We start from the raw sequence: 23059 nt of genomic DNA, 5'->3' as shown, positions 1-23059 counted from the left end.
TGTAGGATGATATAAATAGAACAAGCCCAAATATGGAAATATCTGAAATCTTATGGCATCAGCACCATTTAAAATAGAGGGGTGTGTTTAAGGGGCTTTATGGGTGAACCCATGAATGAAACCAATTAAAACAGAGGGTGTGTTTAAGGGTGTTAATACATCTAAAAAAAATACATGCAGTCTTTATACTTTAAAGGTATACTCAACTTAATGCAGGCCTGTCACATGAAATCCTAATAAAATGATCTGTGTAACCTGACAGAATTGTAAGTTTATTTTGCTTTTCCAGCAGGACCTATTTGCTGAATATATGAGCCAGTTTAAATCAGTTCAATATAGAAAGACCTAAAAGTAAATAAAATAAATAAAGATTGTGCTTCCCTACCGCAATAGAATGAGCAAACCTTCCACTTCTGCATCAACAGACTGACTGACTGACTGACTGACAATCTGCACCAACCACTTGTAAAGAGCTGGGGAAAAAGCAGGAGAAAGAGGTAAGACAAATATGAAATTAACAAAAACTTTACACACCCTCAGTATACTGTTTCCAAGTTATAAACTGACTCTAGCGAATATGTGTTTGTTTGGAATCATGAGAGACTCCATTTTGGGACTAAATTATAATTTTAGTTACCTTTAACTTTCCTAAAACATTTTTTTTTCAACTTAGAGCAAAAGTAGAGAAAAAAACAAAAACAAACTTCAACATTCAACCTCATCCTTCTGGTTCAGCCACCATACTGTGTGTGTGTTTGTGTGTGTGTGTGTGTGTGTGTGTGTGTGTGTGTGTGACACAGGCCATAAAGTGATTTGAGATCTGTAATAATACTGTCCTACTGAGAACCGCTTTTATCTAAGGAAAGACTTTTGTGAGTCTTTGGAATGAGAGACGACTGGAAAATAAATGCAGATGTCTGTAAAAGACTAGAAATATGGGTTTCCTGAACTAAATTAGTAACAAACAATGGGAACTATTTTAAAACGTAGCTTTTCAGCTATAGTACTAGTATATGAAAAAAGCAATTGAGATAAGACTTTGTCTCTGCTGAACTCTTGTCTTTAACTGAAACTTTCTTAATGGCATCCTTTGGATTTCTAAGGGATCACACAAGTTCAGGCTGCAGGTAGTGAAACATTTGTGTTTTACTTCACAGGTTAAGTTCCAAAAAGTGGGTAGGATTTGGTTCTAAGTACATCTTTGGTTGTAGGTCTAATAAAACATGTTTTATTGCACCTAAGCAAACTTTAAGATTTAGGATTTAGAATTAGATAGTTTTCTATGGTTATTAACAGGTTGAATTTAACAAAAGTCATGCCTTTCACTTTTACAAATAATTAATCTACTAAATCAACCTTTCACCTAAACTATTTAACCACCTTTTCATCCTAATACAGGAAACAACTGATGGACATAAACAATATGTGGTGTCATCAACTCTAAAGGAAGTTAGTATAAGTGTTGTTGACTTGTTGTTTAAGAAAAAACATGTTAGACAAGAAATGATGAAACTGATGGATGTTCACTTTTACCTTATTGTGAGACCTGTTGGGAGGTCTTTAATCTTTATAGACCAAAGGTCGTGTTACAATTATTCAAATTGACCTGACTCAGAGCCCACGCGATTTTTTAGAAGTTCTTGGATCATGACCAATCTTAACTTGTCTGACCAGGACTCGGACCTTTACAAACGTTTCCACCCACCCCCATCACAGACTTTTCTCCCTGTTGCCGTCTGGTAAAAGGTTCAGCAGCTGAACATGCAGAACAACCAGATTCAGCAATAGCTTCATCCCAGACATCATAAAACTGATAAATTCCCAATAATCCCTCCTCCCATTCATACACTAGTCACTTTACGTGGTCACTGTGAACTCTGTTACAACTCATCCAGCTGCTACAGATACTTGCAGTATTCATGTTGCCCTACATATACTTTTCTCTCAGTGACTTAATTTTCTAATATATTTCATTATCTGCTACATCCCTTCCTGTTGTTACATATGCTCATATTTATACAGCTGTTGTCAAAATAAGCTGAGATCTTTCCATGTAATCCATGCAACATTTATTAACTGCTCACAGTTAAATCCATAAAATTACAATAAATATCCTTTTGTGTAATCCATGCAACAAGTATTAAAATACACAGTTGAAGCAGTAGAGTGAAACAAACATATTCTCATATTCTGGGACTGAGAGACTGGAGAGGCCTGTGTGGAGCCACATATTAAATGTCTTATCTTTTACAGAAGCATAAACAACAAGTGTAACCAAGGAAATGATGTATGATGATTTTCCATTTTCTACAAGTTTTAAATAAAATGAGTAATCTTTGTAAGTAATTAGCATTTAGTTCAATTTATACTGTATTTATAGTCAATATGACCTGGGCTGAAAATGGAAACTTAGCTTGCAGGCCATAACTCGCAAAACTGCTTCAGCGATTTATAAAGAATTTTGTTTTTCAGGACATTTGGGTTTTTTTGTCCCCTTTTGAAGGGCTTTTTTTCTCCTTAAGGTCTCTGTGTTATCCACCCATATTAAAAGTCATGGCCTCAAACACATAGCAAACACAGTTCCTTTCACTGTGCACAAAGCTCCACTATAATGAAGCTGCAGAACCAACACACAGTTCAAATCACTAGCCTCAGCTGGTGGAACAACTCAGCCAAAAATAAATTAATGTAAGATGTGTGAACTTAAAATACCTCCCTATAGCACTGTGCTCGGAGGACGGTGCAATCCTGGAAATGGTGTGTTGCTGGTTTAAGATAAAAAAAAAAGAGAAAGAAAATAAAAAAACAAAGTGAAAGTTTATTGGGTGTAGGTGTTTGGTTACTTGAAGACAGCAGAATCTTTTTGGTTACATAGTGACAAAATGTAACAAAGTGAGGCTTGAGGTGGAAATAACACTGACAAGAAAAAGGGCTTATAAACTCTGGCGCTAGTTATCACACACTGTAGCAATCAGAAATATTCAACCCCCAAAGACTTCAAGGCTTTTTCAATGACAGTGTCATGCAAAGAGCACATTTTTTTAATGACTTGATTGATACATAAAATTAACGAAACAGCACAATTAGTTAAGATAGCCATGCCAGATGTATTCAACCTCCACATAATACTGTTGCTTTTAAAGCTAAATGACAGTTTCTATGGCCTAAAGTGGAGATAAAATGCAATTATTCCTTTGAGAACTCTTTAATGATCCTTCACTTATTTCAGCTGTGGTGCATATGCAAGGTTAGTTGTAATCATAGGAAAGACAAAAAAGGACAAAACAAAAGCTGATAAGATTATTTCTTCACCTAAAAAATGTAAGATCTCAAATGACACCATTAGAGGCATTATAAGGATGTTTAAAATGTATGGTCCAGCTGCAAAACTAGCTTGCCATGGAAGGCAGGCCAAGATTTTGTCAAGAATTGTTAGCTTAGTTGGGACACCTAAGACTAACTCCATGTGACTACAAGACACCAACAGGGTTACCTCATAAAACTTGGGCTTGGCAAATATAAGACTTGCACTGAATTAACAAGGACACCGTTGCCCAATTCCAAAACTCACATTACTCTTGACAAGGAACATCAAAGTGGACTGGAACATGGCAGAGGAATCTGGATAAGACCACATAGTTTTAGGAGACAGTTCAATCCATTAATGAAACCAACCTAGAACTGTTTGGACACTTGTAGCAGCCATGTGATTGGCATGCAAAAGGCTAGCAACCATTGTTCTAAGCATGGAGGTGGGTGAATGATGATGTGGGGCCTTTTTCAGCAACCGTAATTGCAAGCTTGATCATGTGTCTGGCAATTCCTGGAACACCAAGTCATTTTAAAAAGGAACATGTTGTTCCTGTTGAAAAATTAAACCTTTGTGATCATTGGACTTTCCAGCAAGAAATTACCCACAAAAACGTCACTAGGTCAACCATAGCTTGGTTCAGAAAAAGATCATGAAAGTACTTGAGTGACGTCAGTCACGAGATTTATTCTGACTCACGATGTTTAAAGAAAGCAGTTGAAGCACCTCCCTGAGCTAGGGGCTATTTCACATAAATAACTAGTAAGTGTGCTTTACAAAATACTGTAGTGGGGGGATGAACATCATTAATACAAGCACATGTATTAATAGCTCCAATTTTCATTTGAACTTAACTGTTAACTACCAAAATAACTCATATGTATCAAATCGTGTTTTGTCATTTATTGTCAGTTTCTTTCATCTACATCACAACAGAGTTTTTAGATAAGGAGGATGACTATTTCAGATTGCAACTGTAATTAGTTCAAACACGTAAAATGACACTTCTATGTACTTGGTAAATATAAAATAAATCTATTTCATTATACTGAATTACAACCTATACAAAATTAAAACGTAAAAAATATGTTTATACCTTTTCATTAAAAATGACAAGCTCATATTGTGCAATAATAATGTCAAACAGTTCATGTAAATGTGACGAGGCTCGGAAACTTTCATGCTGTTACGCAATGCGGGTCTTTTCCATTTTTTAAAAGTCATTCTGTAAAATGTAAACATACATTTTCCACATCGCCAAAGAAGTTTTATAAATTCCCGTTCCTCGGGCAGAGTGTCTTTCAGGTGATATCTGAGTCACACTGGAGTATTTTTGTTCATCATACTTAAACAGGCTCAGCTTGTTGTGGTGTGCTTGTCATCTTTTTCATCTCGTCTTCTGACTGACACTGGTCATGTGGGGCCTCCTTGTCCACGCCCAGCTGCCACAGTGAGCCCTTGCTTTCAATATTAGCACATTTAAGAAGGCTGAATATTCCCTTCCGGAAGCTTCCACAAAGGAAAAAATATAAAAGAGGTCTGAGGGAGGCACTGATGCAGCCTACAGCTGAAGTGACTTTTACAGCTTCTTTCATAGAACTGATATGACCTGCAAAGAACGGTTTGAGAATGTCTTTTGATATGTAGCAGATGACGTCTATGACGAGGGCGATGTTGTATGGGATCCAGCAGAGCAAGAAAACTGCAACCAGAGACAGGATGAGCACAACAGGTCTCTTCCTCTGCTTTCCATTGGATCTGCATTGTATCATGATGTGGGAGCAGCACACAATTAGGATGAGTGCTGGCAGGAGGAATCCCACTACAAGGTGGAGTCCACGTGAAATTAGCTGCCAGTCTTCTCCAGACTCAGGGTAACTGTGAGCAGAGAGGGCTTTCCCTGGCATTGAATCTGGCACAAGCGGGATGCAAATCCAGTCCAGCACAGTAAGGACAATAGAGACGAGCCAGACCAGCAACCAGCCTATAAATGCCAAGCTGGCTCTGTGGCAGGAACACTGCCCAGCATAGATGAAGGACACGTAGTGATCCAGACAGATGCAAACCAGCAGAAAGATCCCAATATGTATATTGATCTAAAAAAAGAAAAACATAGTCAGCAAGAAATTCCATTATAAATGCTCTGTTAGAAGCAGCACTAATGAAAGTCACTACTGATATTAAAGCCTCAGATAATGAGATAACATTTCTTGTGAATATTGTTGTGAGATTCCTTTACTTGAAGCTCTCTAACAGTCCCTGTAAAGTTTAGATGCTATATTAAGGGGAGTTTAAAGGCAGTGAGCCTATCTGATAAGAGTTTTTTGTTCATTAACAGGATATAACAAGCTGCTGCAGCCAAAAATTTTCAACAGAACAGATATCCCTTTTACTTTCAGTATCTGATTTTAACACAAAGCTTACCATAAAAACAGCTCCACAGATCCTCAGGAAAGTCTGTGAGCACCATCCACAGCTCTGATTGGCATGAGCAGCGTAGAAAGGCAGAGTCAGCAGCAGCAGGATGTCCATCACACCTAGTTGAAGAATAAAGCTGTCCGATACGCTCCAAGATCGCCTCTTCTGAGCCAGGATTGCCAGGAGAAGTCCATTCCCCAGCAGGCCAAAAATCACCAACACTGAGTACAGAAGTGGGATCCACACTACTTTCCCGGCCTTGGATTCAGCGTCCTCTTTATATTCGTAGTCAGCATCGTAGTCATAGGGCTCATTCTGATTAAATATTCCATCAAGAGTTATGTTCATTGTAAGCTTCAGTGGAGAAACAGAAACAAGAGAGAATTCAGAAGTGATATGGCTTCTAAGCAACACAAACTTTTATACTCCCCCGTATCTCTCTCTCTCTCACTCTCTTTGCACTAACAACAGCCTAACAGAGCAGAGCAATTTAAAAAATTTACTTTTGGAAAACCCAGCTGATATTTTATTCACATGCTGAGACTCATAGCCTGCATGTTGCAATGTCATCGTTTTGCAAGTGTGGAGTTGGGAAAGTGACAAAAACACTTCCTCCTAGTCCCACAAATAGTTTTATGTCCCACTGAATTATTCAAAGCATCTGGACATTTTCTTTTCTTTAGATATAGTTTGTCATCTCCACATCAACATGTCGCAGTTTGTTTTGTTTTTTTTTGTTTTTTTTGCCATTTGGTTGTAAACAGTATCTATCCTAACCTCTACTGACATCACATTAGAAGTGTTTGGGGTACGTCCATTTATTTTTCTCTTGTGGGTTTTTCCCCATTTACCTACATGTTTTAAACCAAATTCCTCCTTCAAAAGTGTTTACTGGTAATCTGTATGACTGTAGCAAAACAGATGAGGTGTATGCAAGAACTCTGCATGGATTTCACAAATATTTTTCAACACTAAATACAATCATAATTTGTTAAGAGGACGAAGGCGAACTGGGATGGGGCAAGAATGCCTCAGAATCTGCCCAAATGTGTCCAAAGACAAATGTCTGCCATTGTTTATACTAATGCCAGGTGATCAGCTCGGTTCTTTTGCCTCTTGTGATGTCATCAACACAAAGACACACACAGGTAGAATTATGAGGGAATGTTTTTTTTTTTTTTTTTTTTACACCATACAATTTTTATTTATAAAGCGCTTTAAAACAACCACAGCTGAAACAAAGTGGTGTAAATAACTGCAAACTATAAAAAGGCATTAAAAGAAATAAAAAAAAATATTCAACACAATGAAACCAATTAAAGCAAACATGGTGTTTTACGTGCTTTTTAAAAAAAACCTGTTTTGTTGCGGAAAGCCATACTCCATAACCGACACAGCTGGATACCATCTTATCAGAAGAACATTTGCAATAAGTTTCGACCATTTGCATTACATAACATGCAGAGACCTTGTCGAAACTAAAAAGTGAATGCAAAGTACCACCGCGGCTTTTAACAACAAGTCCAGAGCGGTTTTGCAAATATAAATGTGATCACTTACCGACATTAGCTGTGAAGTTCACCTCCGTGATCCAAGACGAAGACACCAAAAGCGAAACAACTCGCAGGCAATTCTCGGTCTTGGTTGGATGCCTCAGACTTCTCGCTGCAGCTGTCAAGCGCCTGTCAAATTAAACTGACAAAAAAGTGCACACGGATCTTCTCGGTTTCCTCAATTAAAATTCATAGATAATTACTATTTATGTACAAACGAAACCTTCCTTTAAATGGGTCTGGGGGTGGATCTACGGAAACAAAAAAAAAAAAAAAAATACGCCGTATCAAGACATACTGCCATTAAAAAACACACATGCAGGAAGTTGCGCGTCTCTCTGCCAGATCTTACTGTGAAATAAAGTCGTTGAATAGGTCACGACGGACGAACACAGACTTTAACACTTTTTCTCACTTTGCTTCGTTGGATTATCGATGACTTGGCGACCAAATTGATGTTTTGTTCCCCATTCTGCCAATTAACACGAAATAACATGTTTTGATTAGATTGCTTTTCAAAGTAAATTCTTAATGAACTACATTTACCCAAATACAAACATGAAACCTGTAAAAAGGGTAAAGAACCAACACAAACACGCGTCTGAGTTGGTTTAAAGTAATTGTTTGCACTTAAATGGCACAAATAACATGATATAAGGAATTATTTTAAGAAATGCGTGTGTTATTTTTGAAGACAATCATCTCGCACTTCCGCTAACGTCCGTGTTGACGTAATTTAACAACAATGCGTGACAAACACAAAGCAATACTGCATGTACAGTCATTTTGCACTAGATGGAGCTTTTGTCTTTGTTGAAAAACAGAGAATTTCACTTTAGCTTATTACAGAAAATAAGACAAAAAAGATGTAAAATGGCTTTTATTCTTTCAGGTCAAATGTATTTAAATAAAAAAAGGAGAATAACTTGGGTGATTCCGGGGCGATAAAGCTGGAGACAATTTGAGAGTGGCAATAAATATTTACATTGCTACTGTTAATACCTTTTTAGGAGACTAATTTTTATAATCAATATCAATGCATGTTTAACTGTTTTCCAAGTGCAAGAGTGGGATTGAAGGTAGTGTAGGTACTAAAAAATGGTTAAATGGTTTTTGAATATATGTTTAGTTCCCCATTATGGACTCTACCCTATACCAGTCATAGCTCTGCAGTTCTTATGCTTTTTGACAATCTATGTGTTAGGTATTATTTAGTCAACTCAGAGGTAAGAACGATACAGTCATAGTTACTTGCAGCAAGGGTAGCCCACTTTGCAGTGAAACTACAAAGTTTTTGACACCCTATCTCTTTATTTATATGCACAGTTCAACAGACAGTTCAGACAGGGTGTGTGTGTGTGAGACGGAAAGGAGGCTGGTTCACACAGAGATAACAATGATCTCACACACACAGGGAGGAAGGCATAGTGCAGGTGCCTTGCAACACAAGGTTTTTACATGAGTGATAACAAGTTTTTGCACCCATCCAACAGTCCCTCCTTTTATCACAAGTAAAAACATTTAATATAAAAACGAGTAAGAAAAATACTTTGTATGAGCGAAAACCCACGGATGGTAAACAGATTATATTTTGTGGGAAATACTCATACCGCCCTCGGCGACCATTAAAAGTTAAATGTTGATTAATACTTGAAATCATAAAAATAAAAGAATAATACTTGAAATCATAAAAATAAAAGAATAATACTTGAAATCATAAAAATAAAAGAATAATACTTGAAATCATAAAAATAAAAGAATAATACTTGAAATCATAAAAATAAAAGAATAATACTTGAAATCATAAAAATAAAAGAATAATACTTGAAATCATAAAAATAAAAGAATTAAAAAATCTGCCCTGTTTATGTCATCATTGTACTTTTTCTCATTTCACTTAAGCAACAACTTCTTTCGATTTTCTGCTGTAAGGTCATTTTATGAAATACAATGTATGAGTACACTCAGGCTTTTGATGTGATTTATTTACAACATGTCATCATAATCGTCCCCTTCATTTACGTGCATTTCTACCTGGTTCAGTGTTGCATATGCCACCATGAACAATACCAGAAATTCTGTAGGAATGGATGTGCGTCATGTTCTTCCGTCAGTGTTCTGAGATGGGTCCCGTCTGATGTCCATCTCTTCTGGTTCGGTATCACCTCCTGTGGATCCTGCTTTAGATAGAGAAAGAGTCCTGCTACCAGAATTAAGCTCAGGCTTATCAGTCCTGTCCACAAGTTACAAAGAGCCATTTTATAATTGGGCGCAGATCAGCTGTTTTCTTCACCGGTTTGAGACGCTGGGCCATCTTTGAACCCGGACTTCCTCTGCTACCCCGTCGGTTGGTTTGGCTCCTGTAACGGCAAAACTGGCTTACAGTGGCTTTTATGGATCCAGGAAGGCCTCTCTGCTATTTTCAGAGCTGTGGGCGTTGTCAGGAGTACTTGAAACGGCCCTTTCCACCAAGGAGTGCTCCAATGCTTCCGGTGGAGTGTCTTAATCAGGACCAGGTCTCCAGGCCTCAAGTCATTCTGTGGGATAGGAGCAGAGATTATCGGCAGACCACTGGACATTTGTTCTTCTTTTGTCTGCAACATTTTATTCATCCACTCAGCTAATGAAGGTTCCTGTTGTGCTTTCTCTATTTCATTCATGTCAGAGGGCAGAGAAAACGGTCTGCCATGTACTATTTCTTTGAGAATACAAATTCACATCAGCAACTTGGTGTCACGTGATCTCAGGCTCAGAACACAGTGGGTGGAGTTATACAATGATGTACAGTAGGTGGCAAATGGAGTAAGACCAGTTTGATTTGGAGTTATTCTCATCCATAATTAACCAGGGATAGGCATTCGGGCCATGGCCTCCCTGTTTCTTCCATTGTTTTCCTTAATCTTTAACTGAAACCCTAATGCTTTAGAACTTAGTTCTATTAATTTATTTACAAAATGAGTTCCATTATCTGACCTTATAATCTGTGGGATACCATATGTGGGGAAGAAATGTGTCACTAGGTTCATCTATTACAACTAGGCAATATTTCTTCCCCCGTGTTTGCAACAAATTATGCATGATCTGCAAAAATGATTTGCATAGTCAGAAAAATTTATAGTGTAGCATTAATGCTTTACCAGATGTGACATATTCCCCCCTTGACACGTGGGTCTTCCCAATGTGTCACTGTAGCCGCTGTGTTGTATAACTTTTTTGGGAGGATTGGTTTATCTTCTATCTGATAGATGTCATCTTTTCTCTGTGCTCCTCTCTTAAGCCAGGCCTTTATTTCTGTCTTGGGTGCTGACTGTTGGGCGTCTTTCAGCACGTCTGTGTCTATAAATAGCAGATCTGACATTTTCTCTTTAATAGGTTGAAATGAGTTAGTTCTGTCCCTGATGATGTTTTAAAACCTCTATTTTGCCAAATCTTAGCATGGTGATGTACTGATCCGAAAACGTATTGGCTGTCTGTGTATATAGTAAGTATTTGTCCCTCATGTAGTTCACAGGCTCTTACTACAGCATATAATTCTGCTGTTTGGGCTGAGCATGTATTGGGTAGAGATTTAGCTTCTATTATCCTATCGATGGTTGTTACTGCATAACCAACTCTATTCTTTCCATATTCATCTTTAGATGCTGAGCCATCTACAAACACAACACATGAATCTGGTATAAGGGTTTGAGAAATGTCTCTTCTGGGTTTTGTGTCTTCTTCAACTTTTGCTTTATAAGAAAGTGGTTTTCCATCTTCTGCAGTAGGTATTAGAGTACTTGGATTTAAAGGGCACATCTTTTTAGAGTTATGTTTGGCTGTGATAATAATAGCGATGTCAGTGTGATATGTCTTGCATGTAGCGTCAGGTGCTTCTCTTAATATTCCTGACTTCAACATATCTTGTATTACTGGCTTAGTACCTTCTTCAGCTTCTGGTTTTAAGGGGTATTGGCGGACTAATGGCCTTTTTTCAGATATTAGTTTAACCTTGTATGGTGGGAACCCCTTTATAAGCCCTACATCAGTTGATGATTGGGACCACAGTGCAGGTGGGACAGCAGATAGGGCAGGGTGCATGTTGCTCTCTTTGCTCTCAGCTAAGCCCTGTATTTGTCCCTCTGCCTCATCTAAATGTATCCTTGGATGGACTTTGACTGTCCACGCCAGAGTGAGCTTCCAGATTCCTGTATTAGGATCTACCTTTGACAGTGTCAGTGCTGTTCCTGCAGAGGTTTAAAGCCTCTGTTTTTCCAAATTCTTATTATTCTTTTTTATCATATTTTATTAAGTAAGTCCTTATTACATTTAAAAATGAGATCACTATTTTTGGTAGTTGCTATTATTATAAATAATGCTTGGTTTAGTTCTTATTAAAAATAAAAAATAAAAACTCACTCACTGATGAACACAAAAAATGAAGGGCATATTATATCTTATAATCTTAGTTTATCTTACCCAGTTTTATAGATACAACATCCAGTTTCAGTCAGCTTTGTATTTAGTTCAAGTAACTAAAGTTTGTTTCAATTAACTAAAGTTTTCTCTATTTCAGTCCAGTCCAGTAATTCTGTTAAGGTTCATTTCATCTTATGTTAAGTTTGAGTCTAATTCAATCATTTTGAACCTGACTGGAAAAAGTCTAAACATCTGTTAAAATCTTTTTGTTTTACCATAGAGAACTGACCTAATATTATTATGGTAATGTTGAGGACTCTAATTTTTACATAACATGAAACAGACATTTATTTCACAAAAACAGAAAGTCAAATACAGACATTTGGCCACATGAAAGTTTAAATAACCTGTTTGTAAAAGAATTAGGAAAAATTCAAGACGGGTCTATGAACTTTCTTATGGTTATCAGTATTTTCAATAGAGGTAGAACCTTTGCCATCTTTATATGATTTTTCGAAAAAGATTCTGGAAACCTTATTAAGATATAAATTTGGCAAAGATCATCAGAACATCAGACCTTTATTAGCGCTTTTAAGGTCCCTCAAAGATGCATTACAATGAAATCAGTCATTCCCATTCACACACATTCACACACTACTTACTTATTTCTCTGTCAGAGTAATTTTATTTGCAAAAATTTGAACATAATTTGACTTCTATTATTCTTAAAATGCACATTGTTTCCTCATAACCCCTTTTGTTTCCACAAGGTCTGTTTTGAACGCTTCAATTCTTTTTTTTTATTCACCAAGAATCAATAAGGTGGTCTTAGTGGGGTCCACCTTAAAGGTGTTATCTGTTGGGTGTCATGTTATCATTGTCAGGTCAGTGAGGTTCATAAGTCAGTCAGAACCTTGGTCATTTGGTCTGTGCTCATAATGTTTCATAGATCCAGCCTATGATTAGTCAGCAAAACTTCCACCTATAGGAGAAAAATTGATTGTTAATGAATGAGCTGCATTTCCTAGGAACACTGTCTTCCTCCTGGATGAGCATCACCTGTTGAAAAACTTTCATCATTGTTTGTTTCACATATTCAATCAGATCTTTATATTATACCAGTAGGTGAAGTTGTTAGTATCTCATGTAGACTGACATATACTGTTGCATTTGGAGAGGATCTCAGATGAAATAAACATAGTTAGAGCTTCAATCCAGGTTCATTTTGTGTCTGCAGACTTTAGCCAATTTTTCTTTTCTTTCTTTTTTTTTTTATACATAAAGAGCAAGATTCAAAACATTTTCAAAAGGCAGATTGTGGCAGAATGTAGACAAAACTGCTTATTGATTGACAAAATAACATTCAAGCACACAATCACCATATTAAAAGGCTCTACTTCTAGAGAATCACTAAACTTCTGAGGTCCGGTTTTGGCCCGCGGACCTTGAGTTTGACACATGCAGAGGTAGAGTTACAATGTTTTTCAGACCTTTCAGCAGAGACAGACTTCTGCTGTTTGCAGAAGTTTTATCTTTGTTTTCAGGCAGCTGCATCTCTTTGTCAAGGTCGTTTCACAGAGCTGAAATTTAACTTCTCTCAAAGAGGAAAAATCAAGAATGCACACAATCTGAGCCAAATATGGAATTATTTCCCTGTAAAATGAATCTTTTGCATTTTATCATGATATTGTTGGTAGTATAACACCATAGAATGATTTTTAAAGCACCTGTTTCTCACTAATGCTTGCCTACAAAATCTTTTACTCTCAGATTACTTCTTTAACAACATTATGTTCTCCCTTCTCTAGTCATTGTTCACTGGGTTGTCCAGTTGGACAGTTTCCATGTTGTCCACATTGTCACCTCCTCTTTTAACTTCTTTTACCACGTCCTCTAAAACCATCTCTTAGTCTTTATAATTTGGGGCTACCTTGGTATTCTAACCTGGGATGGGTGGCAGTCCGCCCCCCCTTATTTGTTTTCAGTTAAGCTGAAAGTTTTTTCCTATGCTTTTCTTAAGGCCTCAGTATTATGTCTATGTCAGTTAAAGGCTGCTCTTATTGTTTTTTTAATTCATCTTTTTGTTTTAATCTGTTTGTCAACTATGTGCACTCAGGGACTGAAAAGTCCCCTTTGAAATTATAATCTGGCAAGGTTTTTTATTGTTTCTTGAATCTTTTGAATGCATAATCTCCAGTTTAAGATCCCCGTGTAGTTTTAGGATTTCAGTGATAATTAAGTTACCTGAAAATCCGTATTTTTATGCCATCGTGTACATATTTCTGTTAAATCAGAGCTTTTTCTCTGTCTCTTCCCCATTGTTCTTTGTTATTTTTCTCTTTTTAGTTTTCATTATTGCTAATTTTAGATCCCCTTGTAATTTTAAGACATCCTTTGTATCTAATTTGCCCAAAAACCCATGTTTTTTATTTTTTATCTATGACAGATCATACCTGCTCCTTTTACATAGTTCTCCATAAACTTTACCTCCCCTTCTAAGTCAATTAGTTTACTTTGTTTCTTCCCCATTATGTTTTATGTTAGTTTAATTATAGTATAAATGTCCCAGATAAAAGGTCACTGGCATGAGACTTATGGAGAGGACATTAACACGCCCTTCTACTGCGACTAATACGCAGCGGTGTTAATTTTCTGGAATGAAATCCGACCTGAATCTCCAAAGTCACCAGTACGTAGTTTTAATCTGGGCAAAAGAAAACACAGGACTAGCAGAATCCTGCTGATTCTATTAAAATGCTTAGTCCTCCAAACACACACAACACAGTCACACAGTTAGTTTCAGGTACCTTGTAATTTAGTAAGTTAAGTAAGTTAACTTGGTATTACAGGTCCTTCTCAAAATATTAGCATATTGTGATAAAGTTCATTATTTTCCATAATGTCATGATGAAAATGTAACATTCATATATTTTAGATTCATTGCACACTAACTGAAATATTTCAGGTCTTTTATTGTCTTAATACAGATGATTTTGGCATACAGCTCATGAAAACCCAAAATTCCTATCTCACAAAATTAGCATATCATTAAAAGGGTCTCTAAACGAGCTATGAACCTAATCATCTGAATCAACGAGTTAACTCTAAACACCTGCAAAAGATTCCTGAGGCCTTTAAAACTCCCAGCCTGGTTCATCACTCAAAACCCCGATCATGGGTAAGACTGCTGACCTGACTGCAGTCCAGAAGGCCACTATTGACACCCTCAAGCAAGAGGGTAAGACACAGAAAGAAATTTCTGAACGAATAGGCAGTTCCCAGACTGCTGTATCAAGGCACCTCAGTGGGAAGTCTGTGGGAAGGAAAAAGTGTGGCAGAAAACGCTGCACAACAAGAAGAGGTGACCGGACCCTGAGAAAGATTGTGGAAAATGGCCGATTCCAGACCTTGGGGGACCTGCGGAAGCAGTGGACTGAGTCTGGAGTAGAAACATCCAGAGCCACCGTGCACAGGCGTGTGCAGGAAATGGGCTACAGGTGCCGCATTCCCCAGACCTGGGCTACAGAGAAGCAGCACTGGACTGTTGCTCAGTGGTCCAAAGTACTTTTTTCAGATGAAAGCAAATTCTGCATGTCATTCGGAAATCAAGGTGCCAGAGTCTGGAGGAAGACTGGGGAGAAGGAAATGCCAAAATGCCAGAAGTCCAGTGTCAAGTACCCACAGTCAGTGATGGTCTGGGGTGCCGTGTCAGCTGCTGGTGTTGGTCCACTGTGTTTTATCAAGGGCAGGGTCAATGCAGCTAGCTATCAGGAGATTTTGGAGCACTTCATGCTTCCATCTGCTGAAAAGCTTTATGGAGATGAAGATTTCATTTTTCAGCACGGCCTGGCGCCTGCTCACAGTGCCAAAACCACTGGTAAATGGTTTACTGACCATGGTATCACTGTGCTCAATTGGCCTGCCAACTCTCCTGACCTGAACCCCATAGAGAATCTGTGGGATATTGTGAAGAGAACGTTGAGAGACTCAAGACCCAACACTCTGGATGAGCTAAAGGCCGCTATCGAATCATCCTGGGCCTCCATAAGACCTCAGCAGTGCCACAGGCTGATTGCCTCCATGCCACGCCGCATTGAAGCAGTCATTTCTGCAAAAGGATTCCCGACCAAGTATTGAGTGCATAACTGTACATGATTATTTGAAGGTTGACGTTTTTTGTATTAAAAACACTTTTCTTTTATTGGTCGGATGAAATATGCTAATTTTGTGAGATAGGAATTTTGGGTTTTCATGAGCTGTATGCCAAAATCATCCATATTAAGACAATAAAGGACCTGAAATATTTCAGTTACTGTGCAATGAATCTAAAATATATGAATATTACATTTTCATCATTACATTATAGAAAATAATGAACTTTATCACAATATGCTAATTTTTTGAGAAGGACTTGTATTTTATGAGCTCAATTTACTCCGTTCTTTTTACTTTTATAGCGCTTATTCTATTCCCTCGCAGGGGAATAACCCTTAGTCGTTTTATTTGGCCCCCTTCTTGGCGGGGCCCTACCTTAATTTGTCACTATTCCTTTCACGGTGGAATAAAACCATCCCAATGCAGCGTCCTTACCGGCGACGCACTACCAACGACTTTTAAGTACTTTTCTTCTTTTATTTATATAGCGCTTACTCTATTCCCTCGCAGGGGAATAATCCTCAGTCGTTTTCTTTAATCCCCTTCACGGCGGGATTGTACCAAATTTGTCACTATTCCTTTCACGGTGGAATAAAACCATCCGAATGCAGCGTCCTTACCGGCGACGCACTACCAACGACTGTTAAGTACTTTTCCTATGAACTGTATTTTAAAACTGTCTCACCTCGGAGTTGACTTCTTGGTGACTCTCTGGACCCTGTGAGAGTCACCCCGCGCCGAGGAAGGCGATAATCCACTGGCCAGGTGTGAATTCACACACACCGGGACTTTCAGCCACTCCGGCTAGTGGAGGCTGTGCAGCGGTGCTTCACTCGACGTCAGGCTTCCCCCACAGATCCCAGAGTCACTGTTAAAGCAAAGAGAAATAAGGTTATTGAATTAATCCGGCTACGAAGGACCAATAAATGTTAGGTATTATTTAGTCAACTCAGAGGTAAGAACGATACAGTCATAGTTACTTGCAACAAGGGTAGCCCACTTTGCAGTGAAACTACCAAGTTTTTGACACCCTATCTCTTTATTTATATGCACAGTTCAACAGACAGTTCAGACAGGGTGTGTGTGTGTGAGACGGAAAGGAGGCTGGTTCACACAGAGATAACAATGATCTCACACACACAGGGAGGAAGGCATAGTGCAGGTGCCTTGCAACACAAGGTTTTTACATGAGTGATAACAAGTTTTTGCACCCATCCAACACTATGTCTTTGCCAGGGCTGCACAGTGGCGCAGTTGGTAGCACTATTGTCTTGCAGCAAGAAGGTCCTGGGTCCGACTTCCAACTGGGGGTCTTTCTGCATGGAGTTTGCATGTTCTCCCTGTGCATTGTGGGTTCTTTCTGGGTACTCCGGCTTCCTCCCACAGTTCAAAAACATGACTGTTAGGTTAAATTGCTCTTAGGTGTGAATGGGTGTGTGCATGGTTGTTTGTCCTGTGAAGCTCTGTGTTGCTCTTCGATGGACTAGCGACCTGTTCAGGGTGTGCCCTGCCTCTCGCCCATAGACTTCTGTATAGAAAATGGATGGATGGATGTTTTTGACAGATCTAATTTCTGGAGTGCACTGCACTAAAACAACTTTAAAAGAGTTGTTCTTAGCCTTTTGTAACCAGTAACATCTTGGGAAATACTAAGCTATAAACGTAGCAGCAAAATAACAGACAATTAAAAACAGCTTTGCTACAACATGTGACGCTTTTGGGTTTGTTACATTTTCCCAGGACAAACAAAAAACCTGCTCACAAACAGTGTAGTTTCCTTCTCCTTGTTTGGTGCGACCCTTGTTCCCACCTCATGGCTGCCTGTTTCATTTTCCACAGTGGTTCTTCTTCATGTACTTCCCATTTGTAGTCTAGACCAGATCTTTGGTGTTGTGTTGGTGTGTGTGTGCATGTGCATGTATGTGTGTGTGCGTGTGTGTGTAGGAGAAACCTATGTTTCTCCTACACATATCGGCTCCCAAAATGGCTCTAGCCCAGGGACTCAAATGGTCGTAAATCCAGCCTTGTATTGTCATGAGATCATACACTGAGTCTGAGAACTTTTCCTGATCTTAGAAAAATTACTTACACATGTCTGAACAACTTATGAGTATGTCTTTACATTTACTCTGAAGCATGACTTCAAATTCTGTACATTGTAAAACACTGCAATGCAAAACTAAAAATGCATTGCCCACTACAGCTGCTTTTTTACTGCTTTTTTTATTAAAGCATGCACCAGGATCAAGTGTCCAGTATAAAGTGATTACATTTATTATATTTCTAAGATAAAAATGGAAGACAGGTTTAGAAAAAGATTAGGTATGTATTTAGGTATGTATATATAGCAGCAGGAACATTTTGTTGACAATGTATTTATGTCTGAAATAATATTATACCAACAAGATGTTTTTTTTTTGCTGACATAACAATGTTTTTTGGGTTTGAGATTAAATTGCTGACAATCCATAGTATTTTGTTGACATGTCATGTTTTATTAGGGAACCTTTAACAAAAACAAGAGTAGTGCTGATTAATTAATTTGTAAAGGTCAACTTTCATCCACAGATGTCTTAATTTCCTGTGTTGTCATAATATAATTTGCCTTAATACTGAGGTGTGCCTTTGCACTTTACCTCTCAAGGGGTTGGACAATGAAACTGAAACACCTGTCATTTTAGTGTGGGAGGTTTCATGGCTAAATTGGACCAGCCTGGTAGCCAGTCTTCATTGATTGCACATTGCACCAGTAAGAGCAGAGTGTGAAGGTTCAATTAGCAGGGTAAGAGCACAGTTTTGCTCAAAATATTAAAATGCACACAACATTATGAGTGACATACCAGAGTTCAAAAGTGGACAAATTGCTGGTGCACGTCTTGCTGGGGCATCTGTGACCAAGACAGCAAGTCTTTGTGATGTATCAAGAGCCACGGTATCCAGGGTAATGTCAGCATACCACCAAGAAGGACGAACCACATCCAACAGGATTAACTGTGGACGCAAGAGGAAGCTGTCTGAAAGGGATGTTCGGTGCTAACCTGGATTGTATCCAAAAAACATAAAACCACTGCTGCCCAAATCACGGCAGAATTAAATGTGCACCTCAACTCTCCTGTTTCCACCAGAACTGTCTGTCGGGAGCTCCACAGGGTCAATATACACGGCCGGGCTGCCATAGCCAAACCTTTGGTCACTCATGTCAATGCCAAACGTCGGTTTCAATGGTGCAAGGAGCGCAAATCTTGGGCTGTGGACAATGTGAAACATGTATTGTTCTCTGATGAGTCCACCTTTACTGTTTTCCCCACATCCAGGAGAGTTACGGTGTGGAGAAGCCCCAAAGAAGCGTACCACCCAGACTGTTGCATGCCCAGAGTGAAGCATGGGGGTGGATCAGTGATGGTTTGGGCTGCCATATCATGGCATTCCCTTGGCCCAATACTTGTGCTAGATGGGCGCGTCACTGCCAAGGACTACCGAACCATTTTTGGGGACCATGTGCATCCAATGGTTCAAACATTGTATCAGGATGACAATGCACCATTACACACAGCAAGACTGGTGAAAGATTGGTTTGATGAACATGAAAGTGAAGTTGAACATCTCCCATGGCCTGCACAGTCACCAGATCTAAATATTATTCAACCACTTTGGGGTGTTTTGGAGGAACGAGTCAGGAAACGTTTTCCTCCCCCAGTATCACGTAGTGACCTGGCCACTATCCTGCAAGAAGAATTGCTTAAAATCCCTCTGACCACTGTGCAGGACTTGTATATGTCATTCCCAAGACGATTTGACGCTGTATTGGCCGCAAAAGGAGGCCCTACATCATACTAATAAATTATTGTGGTCTAAAACCAGGTGTTTCAGTTTCATTGTCCAACCCCCGTAAGTCAAGTTTATTCTAAGTCAAAGGTGATCAAAGTCAGGCTACAAAGAGGAAACAACTTTCTTTTTATTGCAAAACATTTATTTAAAATAAATTCATAAAAACACATTGGTAAATTTGTATATGTACAAATTTTAAATTTTATAGCACAGAGTTTTCATGTTCAACACATCCTCAAAATAGTAACGCAACTGAGGCTGAGGTCTGCCTTTAAACTGCAGAATAAGCTTTTTTTTTTAAGGAGCATGAAGAAATCCCCATATTTCTCAAGATGTTACCCATGGACACAAAAATCAACCCATTCTCATGAAATGCTTTATAATGACATCAGCCTGTGGGATTATGTACAATCTATGCTGTCCCACAGTTTTGGCAGTAAAACATTAAAAACAAAACAACATGATGTGAACTACACTGACATTTAAGCACCATTGTAATGACATAAATGTTATTATTGTGAGAACATTTTTGTTTTATTTTTTTAAATTTCTGTATTTTAGAACCCTTTCTCCAACACACAGCCTCACTTATCTCTAACCGATATCACACCATGACAGAGTAGGATGTATTTTCACTTTCTGCAGAGGTTATTGACCCTGTGTTTTTTCTAGATTTTCTCTCCTTCAACCTTTCAATTCCTAACCAGCCTCTCTGTCCAAGCATCTCTTTGCACATTTTCAGCAGCTCCCTCCTGAACTTCACCCCAACAAAGCCGTACAGCAGAGGGTTCAGGGCACAGTGCGAAAGCCCCACGCTTTCAGTAATCAGAATCCCAATGTCCAGCACACGGCCAAACTGGCAGCCCCCAGCCACCACACCCAGCTTCTGCAGGCTGTCTGCCAGCTGGAAGCAGTTGTACGGAGCCCAGCAGAAGACAAACACAGATACCAAGGAGATGATGAGACGGAGAGACTTGCGCTTTTGACGACGAGAAGCATTGCACAGAGACCTGAAGATCTGGACATAGCAGTAGAGCATGATGAGCAGGGGAAGACCAAAACCCAGACTCACGCTGATAAGCTGCAAGCTCACCTGCCACTGGTCGGCATTCTGAGTGAACCACACTTGGCACACGTTTGTCTTCTCGTTGTCATTAGCGAACATCTCTACCACTTCTTTGAATGCAATGTCAACTCCGCTCAAGCCGAGGCACACCACCCAGATGACTGCACATACAAATTGAGCGTGGCAGGTGTTGCGTTTCCACCCTGACCTGACAGCATGAACAATGGCCAGGTACCGGTCGAAACTGATGCATGCCAGGAAAAGGATGCCGCTGTAGCGGTTCAAGGAGAAAAGAGCACCCGAGATCTTGCACACTGCTTTGCCAAACACCCACTGGTGGGCCCACTGCACTGCAAACAGGGGTAGGGTGAAGGCCAGCAGGAGGTCAGAAATGGCCAGGTGAAGGAGGAAGGTGTCTGTCAGAGAGAAGGCACAGGCTCCACCGCTCTGAGAGTTTCTGTAGCGTCTGATCACACACAGCACCAAGATGTTGCCAACAACAGCCAGGACAAACACCATGCTGTACACAACGGGGGAGTAGTTCTTAGCAAAACTATAGATGTCCTCCTGATTGCATGGTCTTGCAATCACCTCACGAGTTTCTGGATAATCGTTGTAATAATCATCATCAGTCGTATTATACTAAAGAAAAAAACAGATCTCAGTCAGATTGATGAAGGAAATTGCTCAACTATCTTGCTTATGGTTTTCTATATGAAATAATAATTTCTGTTTAATAATTTCAAAATTCTCTTATATAAAATAAAACTAAAACAAAACTAGAATTATTGCAGAGGGATTACTAAAGTGTCCACTTACAGTAAAGAAATATCCATGTGTTGTGGTTGAATTCATGTTTGCAGAAAACAAGGAGGCAGCAGAACAACTGAAATCATCCAAGAGCACACTCTGCTAATGAAGGTATCAGTTAAAGCTTTTAGTTCACACTTATCCAAACAACAAGCAATCAGAAAGAAGAAGTCAGAAATTCAGGAACTGAATCTTTGTACGCTTTAAACAGATGTGGACGAAGCTATAGAGGGAATGGATGAGTGTGTCAAGAAATTGTGACATATTTTTAAGACGTCTGCACATGGCTGCAAAAACGTCTACTGAATGTAATTTGAAAAGAAAAACACATTTTTTTCAGGAAGATGCCCAACATTTTACACAATTCAAAAATATTTTAGCAACGTTTAATCTGCTTACATTTTACAATATCAAAAGTGAAAATTTGGAAAGGAGAAATAGTTTTTACTAAAAAAAAAAAAAAATCATTCCCTGGAGAAATGAAAGCGCTTTGTGGACAAAAACATCAGTCTCACCACTACTTGTTTTTATATGGTCAGCTTTGGTTTGTAGTGTGTATCACCACACTGTCTACAGGACTAATCTCATACTCTTTTGCATTATATTTGTCCCTAAGTCTTCTATAGTTTTAAAAACGTTTAAAATGTTCAAATGAAGCTCACAACTCGTTTTTAATGTTTTATTTTAGAGATTTTGAAGAAGATAGAATAAAAAATAAACAAATTTAAAAACGACTTACCTACCTTTTGAGATTTTGTAAAGAAGAAAGGATGTGACCACGTTAGGCACAGATGCAGGACAAACAACACTTACAACATTTTGAACAGAACAGGATACTAAGTCATTTGCTTATCTAGGAAATAAAAACATACCACGCATGTAGCACATAAGACCGCAACGTTTTTTTCTACATTTAATGTGGGCTCTATCTGTAATAGTTCAGCTTAAAACCAAACATCTGTTTAGAAGAAACATGTAAAAAATAAAAAAAAAGTTGCAATAGTCTGGTTGCACAAAAGTGCACATCCTGAAACTGATACATGCAACACCACTTTTAACGCAGTTCCAGTATTCAGTCTTCTTGGGTACACCGAGAAGAAGGTATCTGCCAACTATTGTATGCCCTGTTCAGACATGGTATTAACATGTGTCTCGTATGATCCTGATGTAAGTGAATGAGCCTAACACAAAATCCATCCAGAGTGACCGGATCACAGGTATCTGCTTAACATTCAAGTGTAGGCTGTATGTCGAGCAGCAGGACATTAACAGGTCTGCTGATGTATCAGTCACATCTCCGGTATATAATAAATCTCTGAGATTTATCTGAGTGCAGGTATTTTGGCTACAAAGTTCTTTTAAGCCTATAAGTGGATCTTTACTCACACAACGTGATAAATAATAAAGAAAGTGGGACCTAATAAAGCTCAGTGTCAGTGCACAGTCGCTGAAGGTTTTAACCTGTAAAACACTGCTACAGTTAAACAGCTAACATCTCCCTAGCCCACACCTTTATCCGTTTTT

At 38.8% G+C, this 23059-nt stretch overlaps 1 protein-coding gene and 1 pseudogene across 2 annotated transcripts; both read right to left on the bottom strand.

Moving 5' to 3' along the window:
• Window positions 1-2798: 2798 nt before the first annotated feature.
• On the bottom strand, window positions 2799-7784 carry LOC124866300 (annotated as a pseudogene).
• An 11995-nt stretch (window positions 7785-19779) lies between these two features.
• cxcr3.2 (chemokine (C-X-C motif) receptor 3, tandem duplicate 2) lies at window positions 19780-21700 on the bottom strand. Of its 2 annotated transcripts, XM_047361326.1 has the most exons (3): window positions 21545-21700; window positions 20753-21367; window positions 19780-20677 (listed from the first exon to the last, which is right to left on the bottom strand). In XM_047361326.1, the coding sequence occupies exons 1-3, from the start codon at window positions 21578-21580 to the stop codon at window positions 20264-20266; spliced, it is 1065 nt and encodes a 354-aa protein (XP_047217282.1). In that variant the 5' UTR covers window positions 21581-21700; the 3' UTR covers window positions 19780-20263. The 2 variants fall into 2 exon arrangements, with proteins under 2 accessions (XP_047217282.1, XP_047217281.1); XM_047361325.1 differs by having other exon boundaries at window positions 19780-21367; window positions 21545-21699.
• Window positions 21701-23059: the final 1359 nt, after the last annotated feature.

This window comes from Girardinichthys multiradiatus, chromosome 3 (genome assembly GCF_021462225.1).
Source record: "Girardinichthys multiradiatus isolate DD_20200921_A chromosome 3, DD_fGirMul_XY1, whole genome shotgun sequence".
Classification (NCBI taxonomy): Eukaryota; Metazoa; Chordata; class Actinopteri; order Cyprinodontiformes; family Goodeidae; genus Girardinichthys; species Girardinichthys multiradiatus.
The sequence above is the reverse complement of the archived record's forward strand: the minus strand, read 5'-3'. Positions and strand labels throughout refer to the sequence as shown.

Excerpts from the sequence above, each read along its gene's own strand:
- cxcr3.2 (XM_047361325.1), bottom strand. The coding sequence starts at position 21,580 with ATGAATTCAACCACAACACATGGATATTTCTTTACT. Across the intron at positions 21,368-21,544 it reads CACATGGATATTTCTTTACT|TATAATACGACTGATGATGA; the intron begins GTAAGTGGACAC and ends TTTTTTCTTTAG.